The 14,341-nt window shown below is 46.6% G+C and overlaps 1 protein-coding gene across 1 annotated transcript; it reads right to left on the reverse strand.

Annotated features, from left to right (window-relative positions):
- Positions 1-408: 408 nt before the first annotated feature.
- On the reverse strand, positions 409-13,745 carry ckap2l (cytoskeleton associated protein 2-like). The gene is made up of 9 exons (XM_015960465.3): positions 13,566-13,745; positions 9,843-9,909; positions 9,712-9,766; positions 7,588-8,756; positions 7,315-7,510; positions 7,084-7,242; positions 6,617-6,677; positions 888-1,038; positions 409-814 (listed from the first exon to the last, which is right to left on the reverse strand). The coding sequence occupies exons 1-9, from the start codon at positions 13,603-13,605 to the stop codon at positions 523-525; spliced, it is 2,190 nt and encodes a 729-aa protein (XP_015815951.3). The 5' UTR covers positions 13,606-13,745; the 3' UTR covers positions 409-522.
- Positions 13,746-14,341: the final 596 nt, after the last annotated feature.

The following is a 14,341-nucleotide window of genomic DNA, read 5'->3' on the forward strand; positions in this document are numbered from 1 at the left end:
GGCAGCAATACGCCTATATGGCGTCTAAGCTGCTGGGTTCCTACAAAACAAGCAAGCCAGCGCCAGATTATTGAAAGCCTTCGCCAGTAGATTCTCCAGCACTCTCGACCCTGTTCTGGACCTTTTGGATTACCCCTTTGCCTACACTCTGCCTGGATTATCTCGTGCAATAAAGATGAGGCAACCATATTCTGGCAGGAACATCAGTTTCACGATGCAATCCTAACTCCTGAGTCATGTCTGTGAAAAGTTCTTCCCACCCCTTGAGTGTCGGAAACAGACCTGCTGAACTTTTGTGCATCGCTACGTGATCCATGTCACCCGAAGCCGCAGTTTCACCAGCTGTTTGTGCCGAAACCGCTCAGACCCAGCTGGTTCTGGTGTTTGAGTTTCACTGAAGAGGACCCATTAACAGCAGGGATACTTTATTTGACATCATTTTACACACAGCAGTATAAATGAAAAGAAAATTTCCTAAAACCTCGATAACATTTGAGTCGGAGCTAAAACTTTACACACACTTCACAGACTGTCCTCAGAAACCAACCGGACAGAAACTTTGTCCCCGAGCGCCTCGTTCTCCCTATAAATGTACAACAGGCTGTCGCTAGCGTGCTGGCTGCTTTCCTCGTTCTTTTGCTTTTCGCATCTTTCTCTCTCCGCCTCATCGATCAGGTCGTTGTACGAGGAGATGCAGACGTCGTGGTCCTGGAGGAACGGCGGGTATCGAAGCGAGGCTCTGTCGATACGCACTGAGCGGCGAACTGGGGTGAAGAGGCGGACCTCCATTCCTTCAAACTGACAACCTGGAGGCCTGTTGAGGCACGAGGGAAACATAAATCCAACCAACTCATTTTTTTGTCCTTTCCTAGACGAGCCAAACGTACCCGGGAGTCCTGGTGATCTTGTACTTGACCACGGACGAGTCTCCTCTCTCTCCGTTGATCAGAGCTCTGACGGGTTTAGGGGTCGCCTGGGGGACGCTGCTGCCTGGAGTGTTCTCAGGTGTTGCAGGACGATCGCCTTGGTCTCCCTTTTCTTTAAACAGCATCAAAAGAATGAGTGAACTCGGATCGGAGGTAAAGTGAATTTGCAAGTGAAACACTTTCATTAGGAATAAACAGCAACGGGAACTTGGAGGAACTGGTCCGACATTTAAAGACTAAACACTTGGCGGAGCATGGTGAGTTTTTGAGGCTCACCGCAGACAATGTAAAGAAGCCTGCTAATGCAGCCACAGTCAGACGGCCGCTAACGCAGCCGACGCTTGGAAACACTCGCCCACATGAGCGCGACAGTCAAAAGGCTAAGCAAATTACCCGTAAAATCATCGAGTTTATTGGACTAGACGACCAGCCTTTTTCAGTTGTGGAAGACGTCGGATTCCGCCAACTACTAACCCACTTGGAACCCCGCTACAATTATTATTTTACTGTCTATATCATTTTATTTATTACTTATTTTCTAATTTTTGTCATTTATATTAGCTCTTTTATTACATTTTTATTCATTTTAATCCAGTGTTTCCTCTGTGGGGGCCCTCTGCCCCGGGAGCGGTGGTCGACTGTAGCTTCCTGGGCGCTCTATAGGTGGGGGTCTATGCTCCCCCTCCACTGAGCGCCCTGACTTAGTGTGGAAGACCTGATGCTGCCGGGGCAGACGGCTCCTCTGATGGCGTTTCCTTGCGTTACCATACTTGGCTCATCTGGACTCAGCCTAATATAATTTTTACTTGTGTGTGTGTGTGTGTGAGTCTGTGTGTGCGTGTGCTTGCATATGTTTGTAAATGTTTTTAACCTGTTATGGGAATCTGGGGTCATTTTGTAAAGCACTTTGAATCACACTTTGTTTGAAAAGCGCTTTAGAAATAAAATTTGATTGATTGATTGATTGAAATATTTCGCCAACGTAGCCCTTCCAGAGCTCCACCAGACAGTGTATTCTTTCATCGAGGGACTCCTTAAAGAAAGTGATATTTGGAGCTCAGATGTCAGTCCTGTGTCAATGCTGAGCTTAACAGCTGCTGCTGATGTCATACCCTCTGTGCTGGTTTTAAAGCGCCTACTTGCCAAAGATGCTGCAGCAGATCATGGTGTGAAGACAACTAAGGCCACTGTAGCTCCTACAGCCACATTGCTGGAAGCGGTCTCCAAAAGATTTGCTGACATCGAAAAGGAGCCTCGCTACAGTTTGGCAACCATCATAGACGCAAGGTGAGAAAATTATAAAATAAATAACGCTGAAATGTAAGCATTTACTTATCCATAGTTAATTATTTTGTTTTCAAGTTGCCAGAAACTACAAGTTTAATAAGAAATTAATGTGATGTCCCCCCACCCCTATTCTAGGTACAAAGACAAATTCTACTCTGAAGACGCAGACAAGATCGAGACACAGACAGCTTCTTCGTCTGATCACAAAGGCCTCTCAGAGGGACCCAAACCAAGAAGCTGAAGCCAGCAACACAGGACCGCCAGCAGAGAAAGTGCCACGACCAGGATCCTTTCCCTCCATGTTTGGTGAAATCCTGGCAGAAGAAACCCCACGGCAGGCTCACACTTGAGCCATTCCCATCTGTACCGGGTCGGCCCGGGCCGGGTAGCCCCAGTCGGCCCCAGCCTGGCCCGGTTGATTCCACACATCCTTGCCTTAAGCCCATGTGGGCTGATTCTAGCCACCAATCAGAGGCTTGTTCTAATGGAAGGTGTGGATTTGCTGTCAGCAGTGGGCGTGTTGGCCCTGGTCGGCCTGAAGCAGACCCCCTCGAGAAGAGGGCTGAGAATGAGCCTTGGTTGGCCCGGAAAAATACCAGGCCACCCAGATATGTAAACAACCTACGCTACCCGGCCCGGGCCGACCCGGTACAGATGGGAATGGCCCAACTGACACTCCAGCAGGACCAGCACCATCAGAGATGATTGTCTATCTCTCAGAGCCACCCATCCCTCAGAGTGGCATTCTGGAAAACTAATAAGGAGATTTCCAGACCTTGCTAAAGTAGCTCGAGCCTACCTGTCTGCACCCTGCACAAGTGTCGAGAGTGAGCGATTATTCAGTGCTGCATCCAACATTGTAGATGAACACAGGAATACTCATGACTGAAAAAGCAGAGATGCTCCTCTTTATTAAAAAGAATCTTCCCGTGATGCTTCTCAACAAGTCAAACAAGTCATTAATATTTAGCGTACATAAATGCTGTTCAACACGTTTCCCTGTTTAAAGCAGTTGCACTTTAAGTTGTGCTAGTTTTCTGTTTCAGGGTCTTTAGGACCATTTGTATGTTGTTCGAGTGACAAATGTGCTATTTTATTTACCTTGAGAAACAGTCACGTTTATTTTATACATTATGGAAAGCACTTTCACTTTTGGTGTAACAATAAACAGAGTTTGATAATTCATGGCCTCAGGTATTTTTGATTTTGTAAGATAGTTAATAGGAATACATGCTCCACTTGAATCTGAATGTGTCCTTGGTTACTTAATTTGATTTAGGCGGTGATGTGAGATATATTGACTTTTTTGCACTATTTGTAGCCTAAAGAGAGCCTTAACGTTTTCAATTTCTTATAAATTGTTACTGATATTATATAATTTGAAGTGAAGTAAAAACATGTTTTTTCTGAATTAATATGTAACACATGCATTAGAACTCACCATAGCTAAATGAACAATTTACAGCCAATCTATGTAATTGGTATCTGTAATCGGCTGATCGGCCATGATCAGTAGATTAAAACCTGATCGGAGCATCCCTATTGATAACCTAATATTTCTAACCCCTTTGCGTGTGTTGGACTTTCTTTGAGGTACGCCTGGATTGATTAAATAAAAATACCCAACAAATATCGGTGCAGTTTGATTTATCGAACCAATGCCGATATCGATACTGGGTCCTGACAAAGACAGGAGGCGGGAGCGCATTACACCGGGTTTACAATCACTGCATTGGCTCCCCGTATGTTTCAGGATGGATTTTAAGGTTCTTCTAACGTTTTTAAATGTCTTCATGGTCTTGGGCCTTCTTATCTCTCAGAACTGCTTTTACCATATGAACCCCCCACGGCCTCTGCGCTCCTCTGGCAGGCGTCTCCTGCTCATCCCTAAAGTCAGGACACACACTCACGGCGAGGCGTCCTTCCAGTATCACGGCCCTCGCCTCTGGAACGATCTGCTGGAGGAGCTCAGGGCCGCAGCGAACGTTCATGTTTAAGTCCAGGCTCAAGACCCGCCTATGTAGGTTAGCTTTTATCTAATTATTTACTACAGTTTTATTTCTCGTTTTACATGATTATATTTTATTACTGGCTTTGCATGTTTTATATGATTATATTTTTGCATTGTTTCATTATTTAATAATATAATTATTTTACTGTCTATATGATTTTATTAGATATTTATGTTCTTACTTTTTTCTTTTATATTAGCTCTTTTATTTTCATATTTTTACTCAGTTTAATCCAGTGTTTTCTCTGTAGGGGCCCTCTGCCCCGGGGGTGGTGGTTGACTGTTGCTTCCTGGGCGCTCTACAGGTAGTGTTTGAGGGGAGGTGGGGGTCCATGCTCCCCCTCCTCGGAGCGCCCTGACTTAAGCCTGAGTCATGCTTCTCCGTCTGCGTCAGCGCAGAGACACGCAACGCCGTTATCTGTCCTTGCGGGCCTGCTGGAGAGCTCCGCAAGGACGGACGGAGTCGAGCTCTCTTTTCTAAACATCCGTCTGTCGAAACGGAGAACACAAGCTTGTGATTGGTCAGGGTGCCGCTGTCGTCTACGCCGCCGCCATTGCGCCCTCAAAAACATAAAGAGAGCCGAGGATAACTAGCGGCAGACACGGAGCAGCTTGAAGAATACCTCATGAAAAAACTCTAAAAATATGAACGTTTAATTCTCCCGTGACTGGAGGAGTGAAAAGATACGCAGCAAGCGTTTTATTTGTGGACGGAAACGACAGGAAACGTGAGTTTAGAGGTGGCTAGTTAGTCCTTAAATAAGCCTAGTTTAACTGTCAGTAATAAAATTCTTACCTTTTCAACTTGACTCGTTCTATTCTGTTGTCTCTGAGTGAATACATAACGGTTACATGATCTCTGCATTAAGGAGATCCGATCTTCTGGTTTAACCAAAATTTAAATATAAGAACCTCTCATTTTCCCTTACATGGTTCACACTTCAAACTCCTCGTCTTTGTTTGCAATTTCTTCCAGGGTGGTGGTCCCCCCTATCTGGCCACACTCCTGAACAGACATTCCCCATCACGCGCTCTGCGCTCCTCTGACCAAGGCCTGCTCGCTGTCCCTCGCTCTAGGTGTCGTACTCGCGGGGACCGGGCTTTCTCAGTCCTAGCCCCGTCACTCTGGAACCAGTTGCCACCCTCAGTCAGGCTGTCCCCATCTCTGCCAGTCTTTAACCCACCTCCTCCGCTTGGCGTTCCCTGCACGTGTTTGAATTTGCCCTCTTTTATGTTGACTTTATTTCCCTGTTTTCATCGGTCTCTTTATCCCTTGTTTTACCCGTTTGTCTTCTACTAGAATGTTTTACCTTTGTTTGTAATATTTGAATTGCTTTTATTTTCAATTTATTCATCATATTTAACTTTTCTCATGTACCATGTTCAGTGCCTTGGGCTTCCCGACAGGGTCGCGGAAGGTGCTTTATAAATAAAGCTTTGATTGATTGATTGATGAAGAGGTGGAGGAGGATGAGAGACAAATTTGTCTGTGTTAAAAAGTCTCATGGACCGGATACATGTGTGGCAGTGCGAGCGTCCTGTCACAGTGTCCCGATAGATCATGCGCCCTGGCTACTTGGCCAAGGGGATGTCCTTTTGGCTGACTGGTTAGAGCGTATGACTCTCACCCGGGAGTCTGGGGATCGAATCCCGCCCGGGCCCTCGTTTCTCACTTTGCCACATATGACAGGATACCACAGAACAGCGCTATGCCCTCTGCTGTCCTGGCGGGGAATTGCTTTGCGACGCTCCCCAGGAGACGGAGAAGTATGAGGACTAAACATCTCCGTGCGTGCGTGTCTCTTCCTTTTGGAGCTGATGGAGAAGCATGACTCAGGCTTTAGTGTGGAAGACCTGATGCTGCCGGGGCAGACGGCTCCTCTGATGGCGTTTCCTTGCCTTACCTTACTTGGCTCATCTGGACTCAGCCGAATATAAATTTTTACTGATGTGATTGTGTGTGTGTGTGTGTGCGTGTGTCTGTGTGCGTGTGTGTGTGTGCATATGTCTGTTAATGTTTTCAAACTGTTATGGGAATTTGGGGTCATTTTAATTCTATAAAGCACTTTGCTTGAAAAGTACTTTATAAATAAAATCTGACTGACTGATCAATATGTTAAAAAATGACTAACATCGGCTGATACCGACACTGATGCCGATTTATTGTCCATCCCTACTATATATGTGTGTGTGTGTGTATTCACTTACACACACACACATTTATGATTCTCAAAGGTTTGCCATCACTGACCCCCCCCCCCCCCCCCCCCCCCCGAAAAATACACAAATGGAAACAAGTTGAAAAACATCGGTTGTTAATATCGGCCCCGTTTTACTTCGGACCGATACCGATACCGATATGTTGTGCATCCCCGCTATAAAGGATTTGTACCTCGGAGCTCGTCTTTCTTCCTCAGGATTTCGAACACCACCATCCGGAGCTCGTCTACAGGCTGAAATCAAACACACACATTTAGGCAACATGACAACTTTAACACATTACAGTTCTCTAAGCTAGGACACTCCAGAGTGATTTACGGCACAACCACTCACACACGGATGGTGACGAGCGACATCGTGGCTACGGCTAAAAGGAAATTTGACTCCACTTGTTGCAGGAAGTCCGACCCGAACCTCACAGCAGCTAACGGTTCTAACAGCGCCTTCTAAGGGTTCTACAACCCCCCACGGTGCACAGCACCATCAGTCCCTCACCCATTCACACGCTAGTGATGATGCACTACGGTGTATCGTTCAGGCCTTTAAAGGGAATGTTCTGGTGAAGAACGACACACGGCTTCGTTAAACGCTGCATGAATGTGAAAGCGGTCCAGGTTCTGAACATGGTGAGCGTTTTACCTCCAGAACAACACGAACAGCCTCTTGAAACACGGGCAGGACTTCCAGGTTTCCCTCCCGCTCCATGAGGCGGGCCTGGCAGATCCAGTACTTGGCGAACTTCTGGGAAACCGTCGGCAGCCGGGAGAGAACCCCTTTCACCTGGTCCGGAGGGCAGCCCTGTGGGCGTGAGAAACAGCGTTAAACAGAACCGAAGTCCCGCCGGCAGAGCCCGCCCACCCCCGCGCGTACCTCAGCGAGCAGTTTGATGCAGTCTGTGAGGGACTGGTCCACAGCACTGATGAGGGAGTGAGCGTCCGCTCTGGTCTTCACGGACTCCCCGACAGGCTGACCCACGGACGCCGCGCGTCCGACTGCAGGTTTCACCGGCATCGAGGGACGCTTGTAGGAAATTCCCTTCGCTTCTCGCCACTCCTGAAGCTTTTTGCTAAACACCAAAGAGCAGAACTTACTGGGATGGAGACCAGTGAGCCTGATCTCACGCTTGGTTCTGAGGAGACTTACATTCTTTCCTCCTGAGCAGCAGACACCTTCTTTCCTTCAGTCTGGGGAGCAGCCTTGGCTGTAACCTTTGGTGTTTTCATGTCTGTGGCCCGGCTTGCGGTTCTGACGGACCTGGAAGGCTGCGGTACCGTCCGGGACATCGCTGGAGCCGCTGCAGGTTTTTTATGTGGTTGTGATGGAAGCGCTCTTGCAGAAGCTTTGCTGCGAGTTTCTTTACTTGTGTTGGTTTTGGCGCCGAGCTCGGTCACGGCGGCCAACTTAGACCTGCTCATCGTTTGGGGAGCAGCTCTTAAAAGCCGGTTCCTCTTTTCTCCTTCTGCTGCAGATGTTTCCTTTCTGGACCTCTCCGCAGGCTGAGCAGCTGATCCACTGGTTGAGCCTTTCGCTCCGGGCATTACAGGTGGAGCGTTGCGCTTAAAGGAAGAGGGCGTGGCCCTCAGTCCACCTGACGACTGACTCCTACATGCTGGCTGAGGATTTTTGCTCAGAGGCGGTTTGGATTTGAACTTGTTCTGAGTTAGAACTTCAGCTCTAGCTCGTGAACTTGAAGACCTCTGAGAGACTGGCGCTGAAGCTCTGGGCTGGAACCTCTGAGAGACTGGCGCTGAAGCTCTGGGCTTGATCTTCTGAGAGACTGGCGCTGAAGCTCTGGGCTGGATCTTCTCAGCAGCGATGGTTCTTTGTGGAGCGCTGTGGGACTGGGTGCTTCTCAGCAGTGTCACCGTAGGTGCGAGTCCTGTTTTCGTTAACACGAGCGGACCCAGACTGATCCGAGCCGTGTTAATCGGACATGACTCGGCACCGTTCCGGCTAAAGCTGGATTTGGTACGAGTCCAAGTTGGATTTGAAGATGTGTTGAGCGAATGTTGGCTTCTTGTGTTTGTCTGCCTTCTCAGAGAGGTGTTGGACGTCACGATGGATTTGGAAGACACCGCCGTGTGTGTTTTTGTGAGCACGGGGACTTGATAGTGTCCGGGCCGTGCCGTGGCGCTGCCGGACGACGGATGGATCTTACTCACATTTAGTGAGCCGCCTTTTGCATTCCCGTTCCCACCTAGAGGTCTCCTTCTGGGAGGATCCTGACTGAACTGAGACGTGAACGTTTGACCTTTTGAGCCTTTGGATGCTATTTTGTCAGACGGAGCTTTGTTTTCTTTTTCTGCCACGCCCTGTAGCAACACAACCATTAAAGAGCAGCGATTACTTTCAGACGTCTTCCCGACAACACCTGATACAAACACCCCGGGTCTTCTCTCCAGCTGGTACAACCAACAAATACATCAGTATTTATATTTTTGTGTTCACACTCCTCCACAAATCATAAAACAATGACAGATCAGCCAGTACTGCACACACACACAAGCACGTGCACAGACACACGCACACAAACACGTGCACACACACACAAGCGCACACACACACACGTGCACACACACACATGTACACAAACACGCGCACACAAACACACACACACAAGCGCACACACACACGTGCACACACACATGTACACAAACACGCGCACACAAACACACACACACAAGTGCACACACACATGCACACAAACACAAGCACGTGCACACACAAGCACGTGCACACACACGCACACAAACATGTGCACACACAAATACACGCACACAAACACACGCACACACACACAAACACACGCGCACACACGCACACAAACACATGCACACAAAAACACATGTGCATGCACACACACACACAAACACGCGCGCATGCACGCACAAACACATGCACACGCACACACAAACGCACACACACACACATACACAAACACACGCACACACAAACTTACACAAACACACACGCACACAAACACACGCACACAAAAACACATGCACACACAAACACACACACACACATACACAAACACACGCACACACAAACACACACGCACACAAACACACACACACAAAAACACATGCACACACAAAAACACACACACGCGCACACACAAACACACGCGCACACACAAACACACGCGCACACACGCACACACAAACACACACACACACACACACACACAAACACACGTGCACGCACACACGCACACAAACACACACACACACACACACACACACACACGCACGCACACACCCCTACCTTTAGTGAGGAATTTGTGGCCCTCTGACTCCCACGGCCCTCATGGACCGGTGACCTGAAGAGTAAATCATCACTCGAATCACTTAGAACAAAAACGATGACACAGCACGTATGAAAGGGTGAATTCTTACCCGACGGTGGGCAGCTTTATCTTGGCTTTGGCCGCCAAGTACTCCATCAGTTTCTGTTTACGCAGCTCTGAGACAGAAAGTTGAACATGAATGAATTTCTAATTGTAAAATCTGAACAAGAGCTGCAAAAGATGAAAAAAGTGTTAAATCAGAATCAGCTGATTGGTTTTTATTCATTGATCAGATGTCTGTTTTTTATGTTTTCAGTTTGTCTTTGATCAAAAATACGAACGGCCACGTGACTAGATTAGATCGAAACATCTCTGGAGTCGGTTTGCGTACAGGTGTCGTGCTAACGACGTGTGTCGCCGTGTCGTGAGCGGATCCTGCCGACTGAGCCTTGACTCAATTATTAGTGTCGTAACTTTATTGTTCAGATTGTGGTTAACGACAGAAAACGCTGCATTATTTCAACAAGCTGAACATGCTCCACCTATAAGAGCATCATCACTTCTGCATAAACCACAACTAGGCAATCGTGGTCCTGGAGTGGCGCTATCCAGCATGTTTTAGTTGTTTCACTGCTCTAACTCACCGGATTTCAATCAGCAGGTGATTAACAGGCTTTTGCAGAGTTGGATGAGATGATGACCATGAGATTCAACCATGAGATTAGATGTTTGGAGCAGGGAAACAGCTAAAACATGCTGGATGGCGGCGCTCAGGGCCCATCCCTGGTGTAAACTCTTTCTACATGAACTTCAGTGATGAATAAACCACGTTATCAACAAGTAAACACTGTGTTTGTTTTCAGGTGTCCTATAAGAAACTGTTAGCTTAGATTGTTTCTCGTTGTGATAAAGTTCAGTCTGGAGGCAAAACCTTCCTGAGTACAGGAAGCAGACCCAAGAACCAAATCAGTCCTGTGGCTTTTTCCCCCATTTTTTATTTTGATCCATGCATGAAATTGAAGAAAAAGAGATTTCTTTAGTTTTTTTGTATCAGATAAAAAAAAGTATAAAATATCTAATCCCTTTTTTTATCTTGCATAAAAAAATGGACGAATGAGACATAGATTCATCGTCACGGCTGAATGTAGCAGGAGTAGTGACCAAAATTAGGACTCATGACCAAAAAAAGCAGCTATTCGGTTAATTCATTTTGGTTTGCCGAATACTCGAGTCAACCCGGACCACAAAGAGCTTTTCTTTCTGAAAACTAACAACAGCAAAAAGTCAAGCATCTGTGGACTAGAGTTTTGCAAGCGAGATGAGAGGAAATCAAAGCAGCGTGTAGAAATAACACAGTCACAAGTTATTTAGCCAAGGACAGAACACCTCTGAACACAATAAGGAGGGTGGGCTCCGTCTGAAACGCTGCGGAAGAGGACTGAGGACACTGAAAATAAAAGTCTTTAGATCTGAGATAGGGAAGCACCGATACCTCTTTTTTCCAAATCGATACGATACTGATACTTGGATCTGAGTACTCGCAGATTACCGATACCGATACTTCCACCACACAAAAAAATGCAATGATTTGGAATACAGATTTTATTTTCTTCTCTGCTTTCAACAGGAAAAGACAGTGAGGTAGATAAAAAGTAAAATATATGAATGGAAATTATCACAAAACTAAAATATTAGGTGAACAGAAATGACAAGTTACAGTGAAGCCATTTTCAAGCAACTGCATTGGTATCGGTTCCTGGTATCGGCTAACTTTTACTGATACCGATACTGGTATCGGTATCGGTGCATCCCTAATCTGAGATTGTAGTCAGAGTTCTTTATCTTGTCCGAGGCCCTAATCTTCCGTAGTAGCAGACTGAACTAGATGCGACACCCCATCTCTGAACTCCTCCACAGACGTGTGAAACATCAGTCTGAACTAGATTAAAGGCTTTGCTAGCACAACTGATCTTCTAGTCTAGCGGCATGAGAACCCTGAGCTCCACCTTGCATCACTGAAGATGTCAACCACGGTGTAGGCAGGCTGTGTATTTACCCGACTCACACTTTGCATGGAGGTCATTACTCCACTCTGACGAAACTGTCTGTCATTCATCAGAAAGCGTGTGAATATCAGTTTTCTCTTATTGCCGTGCAGAAAGACTCCATTCACCAGCAGATTATGGCGCGGAATGGGGGCCAAAATTAAGACTACTGCCCAGCAGCAGGAGGCTATATAAATTCCGAAGCAAACTACCGACCTGATTAATGATAAGCTGGCGCCGGTAACTGAGAGGCTGGCGCTGCTTACTGAGAAATAGCACCTTTACCGGCGTTACTACTAGATACGCTAGGGACTAGCAGCCCTTGACTGGTCATTGACTGGTTCACACACTCCCCCTCTGCTATCTACTAGCATGGATAGGCTAGCGTTACTTAGCCTGGACGGGCTGGTGTTAGCATTGGAGAGGCTAGCCATTAGCGTGGTGTTAGCATTGGAGAGGCTAGCCATTAGCGAGCCTAGGCTGGCCACTAGCTGGATTTCCTACCTCCTCGACGGACCTTAAGCATGGATAGGCTGGCATTAGCATCGGATGGCCTAGCCATTAGCATGTCTTGGAGAGTCACTAGTCAGCTAGTGGCCAGCCTAGGCACGCTAATGGCTAGCCTCTCCAATGCTAACACCAGCCCGTCCAGGCTAACGCTAGCCAATCCATGCTAGTAGACAGCAGAGGGGGAGTGTGTGAACCAGTCAATGACCAGTCAAGGGCTGCTAGTCCCTAGCGTATCTAGTAGTAACGCCGGTAAAGGTGCTATTTCTCAGTAAGCAGCGCCAGCCTCTCAGTTACCGGCGCCAGCTTATCATTAATCAGGTCGGTAGTTTGCGTCAGAATTTATATAGCCTCCTGCTGCTGGGCAGAAGTCTTAATTTTGGCCCCCACACCGCGCCATAGAGACACCACTGTTGAATTCATCACAACTGTCAAGTTAGTTTTACTAAAATAGATTATTATCTCTGCCTGTTATCTCTTTTCATCGAGCAAAAGTACTTATACGCACAATGAAAGTAGTTTGAATGAAGTTTACTGAAGGGAATTAAAATAATGTAAACAAGACAAACCAACCCTGACCTCTGCAGGCGAGGATTTCTCCATATCGCCTCCGCCAGCCTCCCAGGGCAGCTGTGGCTACAATGTAGCTCATCACCAGCAGTGTGTGAATGTGTGTGTTGTTGGTTGTGTTGTAAAGTGCCTTGGAGGGTTGTAGAACCCCATTAGGTGATACTTAAAACCTGCAGTGCTGAGTTTCTAAACACAATCCCACAGCAAATACCAGGTTTTACGCATCCAAACACATTCTGTGTTAATCAGCAGTTCTCCTAATATTAGTTATGACCAGCTGATTAATGATTTCAAATGCAGGTGGGACCATTTACAGAGGACAGTCAGCAGAACATGGATTTATACAAAAAAGTAGATTTTAATAACAATATATTGGTGACTGTAACTTAAAACTAACTTAAGACTTTCTGCAATAATAACTCTTTTAATGATGGTTTAATTGTTTATTCATCGTTTTACGATCAAAACATTAGAGGGAGAATAAGTTTAGTTGGGTCCGTTCATCTTTATCGTTACTTCGTGGAAACGAATCACTTTAAAGTTAAACCGGATGTTTTAAACTTAAAATCACACAAATCAAGCTTAGAAGCACATCTTACTTCGGACGAGAAAGCCTGGATCTGGGAAAACGCCTTCCAGTAACAACAATAGCTAGCTAGCTAGCTAACCAACACAATAGCTTTGTTGGACAGTTTAATGAGGTCGCTAACCTTTTCTGGAGAGTATCGGTGCCGATTCAGCCTCCTCCATGTTTAATAAAGTCCACTTTCTTCTTTCACTCTTCTCCAAACACCTAAACGTTAGGAAACTGCTTTAAAATCACCGGAGATCGGAACACGTTAAACACACTCGACAACCACCGAGCTCGCGCACCCACATCATCGACATTCAAAACTGCCGGGGAGAAAAATTAGTCACTTCTGATTGGCTGGTTTGAAATGTTGAAGAAGAGAGACGTCACACGCATGCGCAAAGTCTTGGCGGTGACTGGTGACGAAAATGTAAACAAAAGGCAGGCAGCTAATGATAAAGACCGTCAGAAGGCTCGAGCGCTGTGCCACTGCGGAGCTCATCACCTGTGCTGCGGTGATTTCACCTCACTCACGCAGCATCGAAACGCGCTCTCCGCTTTGCAGTCAGGAGATCCCTTTGATCTGCTCAGAAGTAACTGATGAGGTGATATTTATACATCTGATACAATTCAGATCACCTTCAAAACTCAGTCACACACCCACGGCCGTTTCAAGGCATTCTGGGGACCAAGGCAAAACAGAACACCCCCCACCCCTATAACTGGGTTCCCCAGAAGCCTCTGTGTAATTCATACCATGTCCAGTAGTATTAGTTATACAGTGTTTGTAAAAGCCCCTCAGACATTGCTGACATGTTCTAATGTTATCAGATGAAAAACTAAATGATCAGACATGCTGTCTCATCTGCTGTCAATCACCCACTGGCGGCCACAGGGAAACTCCAAATCCACAGT

The sequence above is a fragment of the Nothobranchius furzeri genome, chromosome 10 (genome assembly GCF_043380555.1).
Source record: "Nothobranchius furzeri strain GRZ-AD chromosome 10, NfurGRZ-RIMD1, whole genome shotgun sequence".
Classification (NCBI taxonomy): domain Eukaryota; kingdom Metazoa; phylum Chordata; class Actinopteri; order Cyprinodontiformes; family Nothobranchiidae; genus Nothobranchius; species Nothobranchius furzeri.

Coding starts and splice junctions, on each gene's coding strand:
- ckap2l (XM_015960465.3), bottom strand. CDS start 13,605: ATGGAGGAGGCTGAATCGGCACCGATACTCTCCAGAAAAG. Junction 7,511..7,587: donor GCTGCTCAGGAGGAAAGAAT/GTAAGTCTCCTC, acceptor TTTGGTGTTTAG/CAAAAAGCTTCAGGAGTGGC. Junction 1,039..6,616: donor GAAGAAAGACGAGCTCCGAG/GTACAAATCCTT, acceptor TGCTGTTTAAAG/AAAAGGGAGACCAAGGCGAT.